Source organism: Cryptotermes secundus, unplaced genomic scaffold, assembly GCF_002891405.2.
Source record: "Cryptotermes secundus unplaced genomic scaffold, Csec_1.0 scaffold1076, whole genome shotgun sequence".
NCBI lineage: Eukaryota > Metazoa > Arthropoda > Insecta > Blattodea > Kalotermitidae > Cryptotermes > Cryptotermes secundus.
The window spans coordinates 254,624-273,641 of record NW_019732383.1 but is presented as its reverse complement, the minus strand read 5'-3'; the positions used below and the strand labels follow the sequence as shown (position 1 = coordinate 273,641).

Here is a 19,018-nt window from a genome sequence, read left to right as displayed (position 1 = left end):
TTAAGTTGGGCTTGCATCTATTCATCATTGGTCCTTCTCATGGCTTCCATCCTTTGTGACCAAAAATACATCTTAGACTCCAGCCTAACCACCATCCTCACTTGATGGACTTTCATTTTGGCTATCATTTCTTCTTGGTTTGCTTCTGTCTTGGCTTGGTTGGCATCCAGCTGGGAGGTGAGCAAACCTATCTGGGATTTCATTTCTTCTTGAAGGTCTGCCATCTTTTCTTGATTGGCTTTCATTTCTTTTTGAATGATGTCTGTTTTATCTTTGTTGACATCTGTCCAGGAGGCAAGAGACTTATCTAAGCGCTCATTTCATCCTGGTTGGAATCCATCCTGGCCCTCATTTCGGTTCTCAACACATAGATGACAGCTACCAGACATTCAAATTCCAGCATGATTATTCATCACATGGACTCCAGTCTGACAATGCACAATCAATTAGTCTGACAATTTATTCCATTCCATTTATCCAACAAGTCAATTAATCCAACTCCTGATACCAGTTATCATGTGTTTAGTGACTACACAGATGGTCTGGATTGGTAATTGGAGTTATTGAACTCATAAAGTTCATTCTAATGAACCCAATAGTGTAGGTGACTCCCCCCTCACTTGAGGTCGGAAACAGATCCAGTTTCTGAAACACTGTGTTCTCTGGTTTTTTAGAGTACTGGATGATGGACAAAGTCCAGAAACCCAGTAATTCTGAGTGTTATACACCCTTGTCAGAACCTTTTAGAATATACTTGGTTGATTGCTTTTATGTTTGATTCTGAGTTTCTTAATAGGGTACATTAAATTAATGGGGGATGGTTTCAGTGAAGCGGTAAGAATGTGAAAGGAATCATTTGTTTGCCTATTTTAAAGTAGTATTCTGATATTTGCATGGAAGGAGAGAGGAAATTCACTAAAATCTTAGGATACTCGTATCTAGTCTCTGACCTTATAACTCTGTAATATTTAGTAATATCAATGTTAAATTGTCATGGTCCTCATACAAATGTAGATTAAAGCACTTGGATTGTTTTTATTTTGTACTTTGTAGATATATTGCTTTCTTCTACATTAAGAACAGTCAGATTTTTCCAAGACTACAGCCTGAGTTATTAGCTACATCTAAGCAACAAAACTGAAAATTCAGTCATGTCCAGAGAATCTACCAGTTGCTGAGAAAACTTGAACTCAGTCTGTGTTCTTGCATCTATTTAGGTTCCAGTTAAATCTGCCATTGTAAATTTATATTATAGTGTGAGCTATGGCACTGGCAGTAAGATATCTGAACAGAGAAGGTGCACTAAAACAAGTTTTGTTATGAAGTAAGAGAAACAAATTGGTTTAAGTATACTCAGTTTACTTGTGCCTGAAAGAAAGTAAGCATGATTGTAAAAGTGTTCAGGACATATTACATGTAAATATGTACAGCATCACTAGATTGGTCCTCCATAAGAAAGCTAATCGGGGTTGGAAAGTTTAGATGTTTTATAAAGTTTACTGTGCCCTTATGTTGTAGTGAAATGCTACATTTGGAGCATAGCTCTGTATGGGGCTGAGACGTGGACACTTAGGTCAGTAGATCAGAAACATCTGGAAAGTTTCGAAATGTGGTGTTGGAGAAGGATGGAGAAGATCAGTTGGACCGATTATGTGAGAAATGAAGAAGTGTTAATTAGAGTCAATGAGCAGAGGAATATCCTACACGAAATAAGAAAACAGAAGGCTAATTGGATTGGTCATGTTTTACGCAGAAATTGCCTTCTAAAAGAAGTTATCGAAGGAAAGATAGAGGGGCGGATAGAAGTGACAAGAAGATGAGGAAGAAGACGTAAGAAGATGCTGGATGACCTTGGGAACAGAAGAGGATACTGTCATTTGAAGGACAAAGCTGTAGATCGCATTAAATGGAGGAATTGTTTTGGAAGAGACTGTGGACCTGTCGTCTTGACAGATTACTGATGATGATGATGTAGTAATTGGAAATTTAAAGTAAAAATTTTATGACCTTTTTTTCTATTTTCTGGCACTGACAAGCTGAAACAAAGTGGATTATGTCGTAAGGAATGGAAATTACATTGGAAAGTTAAGAACTGCATAAATACAAGGAATGCAGTCTGCCAGAATCTTTATCTTATGATCTCCTACCTGAAAACCGAAAGACAAAATTATAGAAAACTATAATTTTAGCTGTTGTATATGCATATGGGCACTTTGTCTCTCACTTTCAAAGGAAGGACACACATTGAGGAAATCTGAGCGCAATGCCTGAACCTAAGAAACAGGACATAACACAAGAATAGCATAAATTACATGGTGAGGAGCTTCATAATTGTATTCACCAAATATTATTACGGTGATCAATCAAGGATGATGAAATGTATGGGACTTGTATGGGGAGATGAGCATTGCATATGACCTACATGAAAGGAACAGGCCACTTGAAGGACTTTGGTATAGGTAGGAGGAAAATTTTAAAATGAATCTTAAAGAAATATGATTGTGGACTTAATTCAACTGGCTGTGGATGGGGTCAGTAGTAAGATGTTTATAGACGTGCTGTTGTACATGTGGGTTCCGTGAAAGTCAGGGAATTTATGGACGAGCTGGACTATTGTCAGCTTCTCAAGGAGAACTTTGCTCCATGGAGTTAGTTAATGTTAACTATTCAGCAGTATATACATTTGAATTTGTTAGTCTAGGACTTGTGTATTATAATATACTTATAATCCTTGCAGGAAGAGGCAGAGAGATTGTATACATCCTGTGGACGCTGGGACTTGTTGAACCAAATGTACCAGGCTGGCGGGGAATGGGACCGAGCCATAAGAATTGCTGAAGAAAGAGATCGCATCCATCTTCGTACAACATACTTTAACATCGCCTCCCACCTGGAGGCAAAAGGTGATTTTATGGGTGCAGCACAAATGTATGAGAAAGCAGATGTCCAACATACCCAAGTGCCCCGTATGCTGCTAGATGACCAACAAGCTCTTGAACAGTATATCCTCAAGTCCAAAGATCCGTAAGTGTTTCTGAATGTGGTGAAGTGTTCAGTGGTTGTTTATATGTCACTATTTGTTCTAAAGTTCCAGGCAGAAAATATGAATGAGACATCACAGCCTGCTGCACAAGCCTGCATTGACAGGGAACCTCTGTATACCTTGTAAAAGTGTTCTTAGTATAGTGCAGTGACACAGGATGCACAGAGTTCATAATGACCTGGACACCATGGCATTGCAGATATAAAAAGTAAAAGAAAAGTAAAGCTATTTCTGTAACAGACCGTGAAGGCCCATAGGGTTGTGAGATGTTCAGGGTCCCACATTATCTAGACAGTCGGCTCAAAGATAGCGGTAAGGTTGTCAGCCTTACACGCCGGCCGTGCTTTACTCCCCAGCTAAATCATTTAATTAATTCCTGGTACTCATTTCTGTTAGAGGCTGAGTCAACCCCAGGGCCATAGTGTGGCTGGAAGGATTAGGTCAATTGAAAACAATCCAATGACCTCATCGGTACTTGAACCCACGACCTTCTGGCTTGTAGCATAGTGCCCCAACCAACTACGCTACCACGTACCCCATAACATTGCGGATATACTCGTGCTCAAACTACAGTGCAACAACCCCCCCCCATTTCAAACATATACAAGTCTAGGAGAGAATAAAAATATTGGTCATGGATCTTGAGGAGACTGGAGCCATGAATGACTGTGCTGGCAAAGCCAGCTGTAATTTAACTGACTGACTATCCATAGTGAACTGGATGCCATGACAGTGCAGATATACTTGTGCTGAAACTACGGTGCAACAAATGTAGCACTTACGTAGGAAGACCCCCTCCCCTCCTTTGTTATAGAGGAGACCCAATTTTGTCTTAGGGGACAATAAAAATCTTGGTCATGGACCTTGAGGAGACTCTAGCCAGGAATGACTGTGCTTGTGAAGGCCAACAGCAATTTAACTGACTAACAACCAACAGCAAGTACCAAGTCAGTCAGTTCAGGCTCCTAATGCAAACAGTTCTTCTCTGAACAAAATGTCCAAAATAGTTGCAATGATATTTCAGGAGATTGTGATGGAGCTCAGTGGGGCCAAGTCAGAGGAATACAGAATAATGGCCATCACGAAAATTGTATTAAAACTCTTGAAGCAAAATGGCCACTAGAATTCGTAGGCAGTAAATGTGAATGTGCTGGTGAAGGCCAGAAGCAGCTGTAAACAAGAAATCCGTCATTTTGTCAAAGAGGGCACCTCACATCAACAAACCCTCGGCTGCCTGAGAGTAATAAAAATCTGGTCTTGGGGCCCCAGATGGGTACTTGAGACCTACACAGACTCGTCAACTCACCATTGTTTGTAACATAATTTTGATTTTGACTTCGACTTGATTTAATTGTGAGGCAGTTACAAGACAATTAAGGATGTGATCATGGAAGCAGAGCAACACCCATTGTTGGGAGCCACTACCAAGCAATGACCAGTAAGGGCTGTAACTGAGCGGAACTAAGTGTGTGCTGTAGTGTTTTTTAAAGTGTAGCTCAGTGAGGCTGTTATAATGATTTGTAGTTACAAGTGTTAAATAAAATGCAGTTATTCAAACCCATATCGGGTCACTAACATGTGACGATGTATTGCATCTGGATGCTGTCACGTGATGTGACAATTTTATGGAGTGTCTGAAAGCTGACAAGCGAATTATATTCATATCATAATCATGTTATATTTTAGCGTCCTGTTACACTGATTCATGACCATGGTTTACGATGGGGTACCCAAAAGAAACCGAACTAATTTTTTTGTGGGCAGAGCTTTTGTAGTACCGCGTTTTGCCTCTATGAGCGCATAGAGCTAACATCCTGAGTCGATAAGCCGACTACCGTTGCTTCAGAAGTTTCGGCAGAGTTTATAGTGACAACTGTTTTGTGTGATCGTCATTTTTGCAATGGCTGATTTTCGTGAACAGCGTGCGGCAGTGAAATTCTGCTTTTTGCCCAGGAAAAGTGGAACAGAAACTCTTGAAATGTTAAAAACGGCGTACAAGGACGATGCTATGGGGAAAACTCAAGTGTTTGAGTGGTTTTCCCATTTCAAAAATGGTGAAATGTCAATTGATGACAAACCTCGTTCTGGCCGTCCTTCCACGGCCCGAACACATGAAAATGTTGAAAAAATTCGTGAAATCATCAAGGAAGATCGACGACGGACCATTGAAGAAATTGTGGAGCTGTCGGGAGTGACTTGGAGCTCAGCGGCCAGATTTGTGGCAGTCGGGTGACTGGTTTTTCCATCATGACAATGCCCCTGCTCACACAGCCCTGTCTGTACGACAATTCTTGACCAAAAATGGTATGACCCCTGTTCCTCACCCTCCATACTCACCTGACCTTGCCCCGTGCGACTTTTTTTTTGTTTCCTCGAATGAAAAGAGACATGAAAGGAAAAAATGACGGAGGCGCTGTCAAGCATCTCAAAAGATGAATTTAGACAATGTTTTGAAAAATGGAATAAAAGGGTAGACAAGTGTATTAGTGTAAGTGGAGAGTACTTTGAAGGGGATTGAAGGTTTGTGCTTAAATTTTGAATAAATAAGTTTAAAAAAAATAAGTTCGGTTTCTTTTGGGTACCCCCTCTTATGCTAACCATCTTACAGTGTATACACTTTTTCACCTTATGCAGTAACAGGAGCAAAACACAACACAGAACACGATACACAAATGTATGTAGGAAGAATGCTCACATAAAAGAGGATTGGCATAATTCGCATGTTTGAGTGCGATGTAGGATGAATCCTGAAAAGTTTTATTATTTAGAATTCATCGACATATATGACGAATATAGATTTTAGTCATTTTAGAATGAAGACATCACGGCATGCAGTACAATAGTTTAACATGCATAAAGATACCTGAGGATGGCACATTAGTGCTGAAACATGTAGTGTGGAAGTGAAGAATAAGGTGAAAAAGTGTATACACTGTAAGACGGTTAGCATAAACCATGGTCATATCATAATCATCATCATGCATTGCAGAAAGAATTTTAATCTGCCAAAGACTCAAGATGGAAAGTTTATTTTCAGTTTGGTATTTAGTTATCGTTTGTATAACCTGAGGCTTCAATTTTTGAGTCTCATCTTGTTGAGAATTGTTGAATTATATTTTCCTGTCTTCATTGGTCAGATTAAATATTGTGGAAATTTGGCCTAACAAATAATAATTGACTTTTAAAATTCTAAATTAGAAGAAGAATAACTTTATTTCTCATTTTTACATTTGTATGTGTATGCATTATGATTAAATATAATTTGGTAAACACCATGAAATTACAGCATAAAATGGTATGTATTTATTCAGTACTCTGACATATATCAGCTCTCAAAGAGTCATCATTAAGGATGGCCCTTTGTGGGCAGAAACATGTCAAGGAATTGAATAAATAAATATTATTTTGTTTTGTAATTTGATGGGGTTTATTAAATTATGTCATGCTTTATTTCTTTTTAAATAAATACAGATAATGAATGCATCTAGTAATCTATATAGAAACACTGATCAGTTGCTGTTTCCAGAGAATATGCTTTAGGAACAAGCGCTTATTTGATCGATACTGTACAGAGAATATATCTGTCCTTCACTGTAGGCAGTTGGTAAAATGGTGGGGCCAGTACATGGAAAGCACTGGTAACATGGATCAAGCTGTTCATTATTATGAAGAGGCCAAAGACTACTTTTCACTGGTGCGTGTACTCTGCTTCCAAGAGAACCTGGCTCGAGCTTCAGAGATCGCTAGTGCCACTGGTGATAGAGCAGCATGTTATCACCTGGCTCGTCAGTACGAAGCAATGGGCAAGATTAACGAAGCCGTCGACTTCTTTTCCAGGTCACATGCTTATGGAAATGCTGTCAGACTCTGCAAGGTAGGCTAGCTGATAGAGATCTACATAGCCTATTGCTTCCGTCTTATCATATAGATATTTTAAGAACAATATTTGTATGGATTTTATCCATAGAAGTTCAGAAATAAAGATTTTTTAAATTAAAATCTTCTATTTTGATATTACTCCAATTTTATGGGCTCTGGCCATTAAATTATTCATGCCCATAGGTGCAAGGGCTCATGTGTGTGGAGTTTTGTAATGTTTGTCTGAACTGCCACTTATGTTTTGTGTTGTATTTTATTTATATATCCTGTCTTATGTTGGTTCTCATGTCCAGAGATAGGGACTGGCTGTATTGATTGGCCCCAGTTGAAAAGGCTTTTATCTGAGAAAGGCGACAGAGTCTAGTCTCCAGAATGTTGTTCTTAAATGAAAAACAGGCTGATGGTTAATGTCCAGAAAGTCAATAATTGTATTAAATTAAAACAAAAGTTTCTTATACGTAAATACTTGGCAGGAGCAAGGAATGGAATCGCAGCTGTGGAACATGGCATTGCTTGCTGGTCCTAGAGAACAGCTGGAGGCAGCACGATACTTTGAGTCCTCTGATAAAGCTCTGCAAGACAAAGCTGTCGTCCTATACCATCGGGCTGGCATGCTGCACAAAGCTTTGGACCTGGCATTCAAGTAAGTGTTTTAGTGTGCCTGATTGTCTGACACTAAGAAATTCAGTTCATGAAAAGTTCTGTTTCTGTGATATAAGGCTGTGTCTTCCATAATGAAAGTCATCGATGCTTCATAGGAACATCAGTGAGCTTTCACGAGACTGCGTGTCATTACATCCCAGTTACAACTGCGTGAACCTCAAATGCAACAAAATCAGTGTATGGCTGTTACTAGATGGCATCATTCTAGATGCTTATGCTGTCAACTGAACGTAACTCTACCTCTGGAAACTATGTGAAATGCTCTCCCCCCAATTTTCCTTCGTTTGTCCCTCAGGAATTCTATGAAATTTTACAAGTGATGGTATTGTCAGTCACATTATGTCAATTCGTTTGCTTATTAAGAATAGTGGAATATAGTTTTTCAAACAAGATTATACATAGTATAGGTAGATGAATAATTAACAACATAATAAGGCACTGTGGCAAAGAGAGGCATATTGGTATACAGTGGAACCTTGATATTATGAGAATTTATAAGATAAAAAAATACTTGTTATTAACGGGTACTTATGATATCTGAAAATGGTGAAATGTATAACCATGAGTCTGTCCTCAAACTTTTGATAATGTGTAATACGTTACAGCACTAGGGTTTAAATAATAGTTCGAATACAGCAGTATTTCTTTTTGTTTGAAGTGATTATTCTAGGGATATGAAAATATAAAAAATTTAGCAATGTCATTTCCATTTCCTGAACTGAAAAGATAAGATTTTCTTAAACGTACAAAACCTTTTTTGCTTACAACTGACCACAAATTAGAAGCTGTCATTTACGAGTAAACATTCTGCCCTGTTTCTGCACAGCTACAAACACAGATCACTCATATTCTGCTCACAATTTGCTGTGCATGCCCAAGTCCCACCCACATTCCACCCATAATTTGCTACACATGTCTACATGTGAGAAAAAATGTATTGACTTGTATCAGACCTGAGTAACAGACGTAACACACAAAGAAGTTTAAATTGCATTAGCACTCATGTCTGTGCACTGTATTTTTGTAAACAGTTGAGGTTAATGTTATATACAAGTTCATTGATATAAGTAGTTGCTCGTACAGTCTTGTCAAAAATAATACTAATTTTAATTATTTGTAAGAACTGTATTGCTATATTTAAGTGGTATTTTTTTTCTTTGGCGCTGTAGCCCTCATTTGGGCCTAGGCCTACCTCCATGAAACTCTCCGTTTCACTTCGGTTTGCTAGATCTTACACATTCGGTAGGACTCCTTGGGCAAGTGATTAGCTTGTCGCAAGGCCTCTACCTGTAGGCAAACACAGAAAAACGCACACAAACATCCATGCCCTGAGTGGGATTTGAACCCACGATCTCGGCTTCTGAGCGAGCGAAGACAGTGCATGCCTTAGACCGCTCGGCTACCGTGACCGGCCATATTTAAGTGGTATAGATGTTTTAAGTCTTCTGGGCACATATTGTGAAGTCTCCTTTGATATTTGGATCCCCCCTGAACATTGTCATCTCAGGATGAAAACATGTCAGGTGACTTAATAGTGCTTGATCAGTAACAAGGAAGTAGGGTACATGTATGTGGATGGTAAGTTCACATTTTATTTTAATCTTACCACAAAATAAAGTAAAGTAGAGTTGACCCTGTGCTTATTTTGTTAAGCACCACATCAGAAGACATATGGGGGCGTATATGTGCAAATCCATATATTCTTAACCAGGGCACTGGATGGAGGTGAGTTGTGAGCTTCATACCTCAGCCACTCTACCTCCAAGGAAAGAGCTCTCAGTACCTGTTAGATATGAGGCTGGGTGAGCCACAGAACTGGTCTGGGCACTGGAGAAGAGAGATATCTCTCACCCCTGCCAGGAATCAAACCCTGATTTCTTGGCTGTCCAGCCTGTAGCCATTCACTATACAGATTGAACTATCCTGATCTTAAAGTTTAATAAAGTATATTTCTCCCTGTATACTGTTACAGAACCCACCAGACTGATGCTCTTCAGCACATTGCATTGAGCCTGGATTCAAAATCAGACCCTGCCATAGTGCAGAAGTGTGCACATTTCTTCGTAGAGAATTGTCAGTATGAGAAAGCTGTCAATCTTCTTGCCATAGGAAAGCAGGTATGTCCTTGGAGAAGCCTGGGTGCTGTCTAGCTCTGAAACTGTTCAGAACAAACCGAACAGGGTTTTAATTCTAATTGCAAGGTGCTTGATTTTAATGTTTTCCAGGAATATGAATATTTACTAGTACCAAATATGTGGTACAGTCATTAATTTCGTGGACTGTGGTTTTATCGCATCATATTACAAAGTATTCACATACACGTACACAGATCCACATCGACCCTCAAAGTAGTTGCCGTTGGCTGTTATGCAAGTCTGCCAATGTTGATATACCTGCCAAAAACATTGGCAAGAAATTCCTATACAGCATCTCTTGTGGCATTGATGACCTCCTCGGATGACTAAAATCTACAACCAAGTAGCTTTGCTTCCAAACGGTGAAAGAGAAAGAAATCGCATGGGGCGAGATCAGGTGAGTTTGGAGGGTTTGACAAAACGGTGACCTGTTGCCTTGCCAGTTCCTCTTGGACAAGAGCAGAGGGATGAGCAGGGGCGTTGTCATGTAGCAGTAGCCAGTTCTTCCTACGCCAAATGTTTCACTAGGGGATTTGCCTAGTTTCTGGCAGAACTTGATGTTTGTCCGTTGTTCAAACTGCCACATTTTTTATTTCCACCACCCGCATTTAACTGCAGTACACGACAGAGGCCGTAGTTCTGCTTACACTGTTTGCACCCAACTGCCTCTTGCTGTGATGAGAGATGAACTGAGAGGGCATCATATCGTGCCTCAACCTATCCACTGTAGTGCACTGCAACAACATTTTGCGGCCAGTCCATGAAATTATTGTCTGTGGTAATATTGAAATGAATATATGAATATATGAAATGAATAATGAAATTTGATGCGCAAAATTGAAATTTCTGTAGATGCATCCTTTGTAGAATATGAAGTCCAAAATAATGCAGCAATGTTCATTTTGCTCTTTTAATTGCCCTTCCCCCCCAAAATAGAGGAATGACTACATGATTGTATACATGTTGTACAGCTTTGTGCAGTGATCATGTAATGTAATGTGTTTTTAAAACATGCGTAACCCTGTTAATGTCTGTAGAATATTTAAGCCTTTATTTCTTAAAATTATTTCTTAGGAAGATTGTTGACTTATATCTAATTCTGTTTCTGGCAGTATGTGGAGGCATTATCTTTGTGCGTTGAACACAATATACCGATAACAGAGGATCTGGCTGAGAAGCTGACAATGAACAAAGGAGAAGGAGATGAAGCAACCCGGGTTCAAGTCCTGGAGAAAGTAGCAGAAAGTGCAGTAGCTCAAGGCAATTACCATCTGGCCACCAAGAAGTTCACCCAAGCTGGTAATAAGGTAATAATACTCAAAAAAAGTGTCCTGTGTTTATGTTCGGGGACGAACTCAACCATGTTGACTTGTTTCATCATTTCTGCTTTGCCTTGGGTTGGAGAGTGTTGCAAGAATTACAGTGTGTCCATGTGTTCATGCTTGCTGCTGTTGTGGCGACAGCAGCAGCAGTGGTTGTTTATATCCTTGAGTAGAATGTTAACCTTAACTTCAGAGGGTAGAGATAAGAAGCAATTCTTTTAATTGATGGACTTGCAACACAAGAATCTTGGGCACTGCTGATCAGGTTGGCTCAAGCAGTAATGCTTTAGACTTTTATTTTGTAGGTGACTGGTTCATATTGTTACATACATTTTTTGTGACTAAAGACACGGGTTTGAATCATTGAGTCAGTGTATTGGATATTCACTAGTTTTAACTACAATAATTATAACACTTTCAAGATTCTGATAATTATATATATATATATCTGTTTTATCTAGGATTCCCTACTGTTGTCATGGTTTTAAGGGGGAAGGTGTTTATTGGCTGTCACATAGAAACTGCAGGTCTTCTACTGTTGCCTGTATTCATTGCCGTAATAATATTCGTCTGTTGTTATAGAAACGGCCCATGTGTCACAGTATCTTAGCAGGAATACCAGCTGTCCTTATTGAGGTTTCTACAGTTTTCCTTACTGCCTCCAGGAGAATACCACAACACTACCTCAAATTAGGCCATGACCATCCTCCTTCCACACCTTTTCCAATTCATTATTCGATACATCATTCTATCTTTCAATGCTGTATTATCTTAAATACTGACAGCACTTTTAAACAAAATACTAGTGATGTGCATTTCTGAATATGGCAATAAAGCTTTTATAAGAGACAGGAAATTCCTTGACTGACTGAGTTACTGTCAGCTTATCAAGAAGGACTCTCTTCAATGGAATTAATGCAAGAAAGATTGCTCACCAAGGAGCTAGACTGCAAGACCATGCCATAGCTCAAGTGGTTAGTCGGTGGCTTCCTACCGTGGCGGCCCGTGTTCAATCCCGGGTCTGGTCAAGTGGGATTTGTGGTGGACAAAGTGGCGCTGGGGCAGGTTTTCTCCAAGTACTTCGGTTTCCCCTGCCATTCTTCAGTCCACCAATTGCTCCACAATCACCCTCACCTATCATCTGGGGCTGGTACAATAGGCCAGAAGTGGCCGCAGTACAAGGGACTTAGTCCCACCCCACTAGCATTAAAAAAAAAGAAGCTAGACTGATGTTGGAAACTTTCAAAAAGATTTTGAGATTTCATTCAGTGTATAGAGTTCTGTAACAGAGGAAGAAAATATAAAGTGGACTTCAACTTCATGAAGTATGCTGATTCCAATGAAGTATTTCTGAATTCCAAGTTTTAAGGACATGCTGTACTTTCTCCTAATTTCAGTAAGTGGCATATTATACTAAGCAGTTATGTGCTGTGTTGTCTCTATCTTTTGGCTGCTTCCTTTTTTTTAGACATGATGCAAGTAAATATAAAATGTTTGAAGAAATTGTATTCTTGCTCAACTGAAATTATGGATCAGTTTTTTTCTTTTCCCGGTATCTACAGGTGGCAGCTATGAAGGCATTGCTGAAATCGGGAGACACAGAGAAGATCGTCTTCTTTGCCAATGTATCACGACAACGTGAGATCTACGTCATGGCTGCCAACTACCTTCAGTCACTCGACTGGCAGAATCAACCAGAAGTACTCAAGAACATCGTTGCTTTCTACACCAAAGGCCGTTCTCCAGATCTTCTGGCAAATTTCTATGTGGCTTGTGCACAGGTAACTTACATTGCTTTCTACTTGACACTGAATTATTACAACAGATTTGATAATATGTAAATATATGTAATGTTTATCTTGGTTCAGAATAATTGATGTCTCAATGTCACTTAGCCACTTTTGATCTTGGTGCCAGGTTATCTATTCAACCCGTATTTCACTTTTCACTAGTATACTATAGGCTTCATGTGTAGGTTTCTTCATGCATGAATCCTGTACCCTGCTTCTGGCTCGACGGATCTCTATACATCTGTGCAAATTGCAAACTCCACAACATTTTGATTCAGGATTATTCATTCTGGAGAACACTGGGATGGCAGCACAGGCTGGAGGGTCCGAGAGTATTTTAGAAGCTCACAGGTGGGGGATGAAGAAGCATCCAGGGAGAAGCAGGCATCTGCTCCTCACATTTCTTTCATAACTTGGCACTTCTGGAAACCACGTGGTAGCTCTGGCTTCTTGCTGTGAAGTGTGTGTGTCTTACTCTCTCACTTGCAACTCTCATAGCATGATAACACAAGTTTTTTTATGAATACAATAAAGCTTACAATATATCAGAAACATCTAATATCTGTATATTTCACATTCAAAATTCATGATGGGTAATTTTGTAATTCTTAAAAGCAGAGGGGAAAAACTTATTTGCTGCTTGGACAAATATGGTACTGATCACTTGACAAGCAGAGCAAAAGTAGTTATCAGAAAATTCTAGAAATTTGAGGCTGAAAAGTGAATATTCAAATCCCAGTTTTTGCTTGAAATTTTGAGATTAACACATGCTTATTTCTTTGAATTGTGTAATATTATTTTTTTCGAACATTTTAACCCACAGTTTGTACATAGTCATATTCAACTCATTTGGTGCATATCTTGTTCCGATCATGAATTACTGTCTGGTTATATCAAGAAGGGGACTTGGATGGACACGAGAAACTTAGAAAATTGTGACCAGAACATTTTTTTTTATTTCTAGTGGGGTGGGACTAAGTCCCTTGTACTGTGGCCAATTCTGGCCTATTGTACCAGCCCCAGGTGATAGGTAAGGGTGATTGTGGAGCAATTGGTGGAATGAAGATTGGCAGGGGAAACCGAAGTACTTGGAGAAAACCTTCCCCAGTGCCACTTTGTCTGCCACAAATCCCACTTGACCAGACCCGGGATCAAACCCAGGCCATTGTGGTGGGAAGCCAGTGACTAACCGCTTGAGCTATGACCCAGCCTGACCAGAAAACTTAGAAGGATGAGAACATGTGGAAGACCTAAACATGGACTAGAAGATGACATTGACCCACCCTGTACGGTCAGTCCTGCCTGTTCTAAACCCCATTATTGTCTCTACTTTTAGAGCATCACCACTTCACATTTTTGGCATTTTTTCACTTCATTGGCAGTATTGTTAATTTTAGGTGGAGGTGGATGAATATCAGAACTACGAGAAAGCTCTTGGTGCCCTCAGCGAAGCTAGCCGATGTTTGGCCAAGGTGACAACACCTCATGACCCAGTACAACACCAAAGGGTCTTAGACAATCTCAACACTCGCATGGTCCTAGTCAAGAGATTTGTTGATATCCGCAGGTCAGAATTCTGTAATGCGAATATTGATAGCTTTTGTTTTCTGATTGTCCTGTCAGACATAGAGACATATTTAACAATGTAAGAACTTTCTTGCAAGAATAAAGGAGAATATGATTTTAGAGTTCTCAGTCATTTTCAGGAAATAATCTTTTTCCCTTTCTCAGGACAAATGAAAGTAGTCAGCATCTTATCTGGGTATTCACCCTTTAAACTTTTGAAGCAGTTGACTGATCTTGATGAAATTTGGCATTGTACTGTAGTTCTCCACAGCCTCGCATATTTCTCTTTCCTGCATTTAGTAATAGGGACCTGTGACGTAGAATTTATACTATTGTCAATGTAGGAAATTATGTGTAATAGTAGATCTTGAAAAATATGACTCTTTTGTTAAGGTAGCATTTTTTCTAGACCCTAAAATAACAAAAATATTTACCTTTCAGTTTTACAGGCACTAAGGGGTGGTCTGCAGCCTCATGGTTGGTCTGGGAGGTGGTGCAGCTCATTAACTTAAAGAACCAATATTTAGAAAATCTCATAAAAGACCTTGGACTTTCATTGAAATGACATGAGCTACAAGAAATGCATGTGTGATTTGGAACGTGAAATGTCTGTAATCTCCATAGGCCAGGTTTATTACTAACAGTAATAGCAAAACTGGCAAAGTAAAAGTTAGATTTAATGGGAGTACAGGAGGTCAGCCAGAACATTCATGGGCCAACAAATAGTTATCTTTTCTCTGGAAATGAAAATGATAGTCATCACTTAGGGACAGACTTTTTTATACATTTGGGAATTGAATTAGTAATTAAAAGAGTGTAGATTTTGTTACTGATAGGGTAAAGAAAAAAGTAAAAGTATCCCTGTAACAGACCGTGGAGGCCCATAGGGTTGTGAGATGTTGAGTTTCCCACATTTTCTAGACAGTCGGCTCTTAGATGGTGGTAAGGTTGTTAGCCTTACGTGCCAGCCGCCCTTTACCCCCAAGAGTATTCCAAGAATATTCCTGGTACTCATTTCTGTTAGAGGCTGAGTCGACCCCAGGGCCATAGTGCGTCTGGAAGGATTAGGTAAATTGAAAAATCCAATCCACCTTATCAGGATTTGATCCTGTGACCTTCTAGCTTGTAGCATAGTTCCTCAACCAACTACGCTAATGTGCATGCTTCAGCTGAGGATGAAAGTGATGTTACAAGGAATGTCCCTTACAAAGAACTAGAGTATATATTTGATCAATTCCCTGACTAAGGTAAAGTTTTCCCTCTGCTTAACTAATTAAGCACTGCACCATGAAGACATATACGGGAGTGGATGTGTTGATCCATTTATTCTTGACCACAGAACTTGGAAGTGTGTTCTCAATTCCCTGAGTACCACATAAATATTTTATTGGGAGATTTCAGTACCAAAGTAGAGACGGAAGATATTCTCAACAGACGAATGTGAAAGGGAATTTACATGAAAATTTTGATGATGATGATGAGGGTACAGTAGCAGACTTTTCCAAATTAAGAAACTGAATTTAATTATCAGGAGCACAATGTTCCCACATTGCAACATTCTTAAATATCCTTGGATTTTTCCATATGGGAAGACACGCAGTCAGATTAATATGCATGGTTAAATAAAAGGTGGCATTGAATGTACTTGATGTCCATCCTTTTAAAGGAGCTAACTGTGATACTGACCACTGTTTGGTGACTGCTAACACTGGGAACAAGCTATCACTAAACAAACAAACAAACAAACAGTGCAAAGGAGAGATTCAATATCAAGAAATTAAATGGTGTTAAAGGTAAAGAACGGTATTAAATTAAAATCTCAAACATGTTTGCCATTTTGAAATTCTTAAATTATGTTGCTTACATCAATAGTGCATGGGAAAGTACTGGAGAGACTATTGAAACTTCAATAGGTAGCTTAGGTTAGCATGACGTAAAACAAAATGAGCCTGCTTTAGTAAAGATTGCTAAAATTATTGCACTTGAAGCAAGCTGTGTTGCAGTGGGTGCATAATCCAAGGCAAATAATGGAAATAGTGTGAATAGTGTAAGACATGAAACTAATAGATGTTTCAGTAACAAAAGGTAGGGGTATCCAGAAACAGTAAGAACAAAAATATTGGAGACTTGTACAAAAAATTTTATCTGATATGCAGTTTGGCTTTATTTTTTATTAATATACAAGGTGGTTCAAATATGACCGGGACTGATTAAAAAAAACATAATTGCCCAACACATACTTGCACATGTCAGTCTTCAACGTACTCCCCTCCCGAGTCAACACATTCTCCACGCGCTCTCTGCCCTCTCTGAAGCACTTACACCACTCAAACACACGGGTCCATGAGAGACTCTTCCCCATACTGTTGTTGGAGTCTGTGGTGAATTTCAGCGGACGGGACGTTTTCTCCAACGAGGAATTTGATCACAATGCGTTGTTCCACGCTCTGGGGTACCTTCTGTACGCTCATCCCTCTAACAACTCCCAGACAGCACTGAACAGGTTCTAACCCTAACAGGAGGGAGAGTGGAGGTTGTGGCTACAATCTCTCAAGGTCGCACAGCTGCTTCGCAGTGCGGCTTGTTTACAAAAAATCAGCCCTGGTCATATTTGAATCACCAAGTAATAGTGAAATTAGACATTAGGCTTTGAATGCATATAATAAAACTTGTATTTAAAAGTTATTACATAACAAATTTGATGTTTCACTCACATAAAGGGTTGCTGATAGAGGTGACCAGGAGACAGCTCTTTCCCAGTGTCGTCAATTGTTACAACATTCTGGTGACCTGGATGCTGCTGGGATACGAGTGGGTGATGTTTATGCTCTCATGGTAGAGAGCCTGATGGCGGGTGGAGACTTCCGAGGAGCTCAACAACTGGTGGAGGAATTCCGACGTGTGGCAGGTCCAGGGATCAATCTTGCATATTATTTGTCCTCATCAACATTAGGAAAACTGGCCCGTGAACTGGGCATGCCCCTTTCGGGTTCATTTGCATCAGGAGATAAGGTAAGAGCAGGACCTGTGAGACAAGACAGAGTGACTGACCAGGATGAACCACTTGATGAAGAAGTGGAGGTTGTAGAAGAAGAGGAGGTTTTAGAAAGAGAAACAAACTCTCCCACACTTGTGTTTAAAAATGGGCAGGCATATGCCATCTAGTTCAGAGTTACTGCCACTTGTGTACACCAAAGAAGGATTGGGGAAGTCCACCGCATGATCATTGCACCAATAGAGTGTGTTTTGTCATGAGTTGGATCTTCTATCCAGTCTAAGCAGAGTCTCAGCATAACGTACATCATAGGAATTTAATTATGTGCTTATTCTTTTGTATAATGTGTTTGAAAATTTGATGTTCATAGTTAATACTTATTTATCTCCATGCACCTTGAAGTTCTGAGATGCCATGCCTCAGTAAAGGTATGTGGACCTCAAGGATTCTTTACTATTTCCACTTGTCTAGAAAGTACTGATGTAATTTTCCCATTTCATTTTGTTTTTGGGTATGCCTGATGATTGGTTTGTCAGCAGTTTTCAAAGTACAAATGCTCTACATCAGGTTAAACCATAAATGCATAACCAGGAATAATCTGTTTGTTTCATATGATTTTAACTTCGCTGGATTTTGAGTTAACTTTCTACTATAGAAATGATCTTCCTATAGTTCCTACTTTTGTTAAAAAGCCATTTATCTCCCTTGTTTTTACTTCAGCATGGTGGCCAAAACTTCTTTCATACAGAGCCCACATTTCAGAGAACTAAACATGTAAAAATCTGATTGACTGGAATTTTGGTTACATGGAGAAGGAAGTTGTACTTCCCTACTGGGGATACATGGTAACATATTTGGTTTCACCATGCTACATGCTGGAAGGTTATGGGTTTGAGTCTCGATAAGGTGAATATTTTTTTTCAATTTACCTAACATTCCAGCTGCACTATTGCCCTGAGGTTGACTCGGCCTCTAACAGAAATGAGTACCAAGTATCTTCGTGGGAGTAAAGAGCAGCCAGCGCATGAGGCTGACAACCTTGCCTCTATCCGTGATCCGATTGTCTAGAAGATGTGGGAGCCTCAACCTCTCACAACCCTGTGGGCCACCACGGCCTGTTACAGGGCTAACTTTGCCTTTACTTCCTTCCTGAGATATTCACTTTCTTTTTCACATAATCTGGTTTTGCATTGTCATGAAAGTGAGGTTCCTTTAGTGTGCTCTTAATCTATTGTGGCATGCAAAAAATGATTGCACATGTTGGCATTCATGTGAAATATTTCTGTATCATGATGCCAGTATGAATACGATTGATGAAAAGTAAACATGGTAACAGTTATGATATTATAATATATGTATTTTAGGAGATTTGAAATGTAGTCTGTATTATTCACAATGTTGCTGATAATATCAGAAAATTCTGGTCTGGTACTTGTATTTGAATGATCCTGCATGCATGATATTAACAACATAAATCTAAGAAAATCATATATTTTACTATAACTGTGTTCTTTTTAAACAGAAAATGTGCACAATGTTATAAATATTTAAATCAAATTCTGACTGAATCAAATTCAGATTAAACATATTGTAACGTGTCGGCAAACCAGAGGGGTAACTTCTAT

At 39.3% G+C, this 19,018-nt stretch overlaps 1 protein-coding gene across 1 annotated transcript in view; it reads left to right on the top strand.

The window, feature by feature from the left end:
- LOC111867698 (intraflagellar transport protein 140 homolog) overlaps positions 1–17,940 on the top strand; it is a 45,756-nt gene extending 27,816 nt beyond the window's left edge. The window contains exons 17-24 of the mRNA XM_023857768.2: positions 2,738–3,024; positions 6,641–6,917; positions 7,396–7,565; positions 9,558–9,702; positions 10,833–11,027; positions 12,605–12,823; positions 14,230–14,399; positions 17,119–17,940. Of these exons, the coding sequence (XP_023713536.1) occupies positions 2,738–3,024; positions 6,641–6,917; positions 7,396–7,565; positions 9,558–9,702; positions 10,833–11,027; positions 12,605–12,823; positions 14,230–14,399; positions 17,119–17,563 (1,908 nt within the window). The 3' untranslated portion in view covers positions 17,564–17,940. The remainder of the gene's footprint in view (positions 1–2,737; positions 3,025–6,640; positions 6,918–7,395; positions 7,566–9,557; positions 9,703–10,832; positions 11,028–12,604; positions 12,824–14,229; positions 14,400–17,118) is intronic.
- Positions 17,941–19,018: the final 1,078 nt, after the last annotated feature.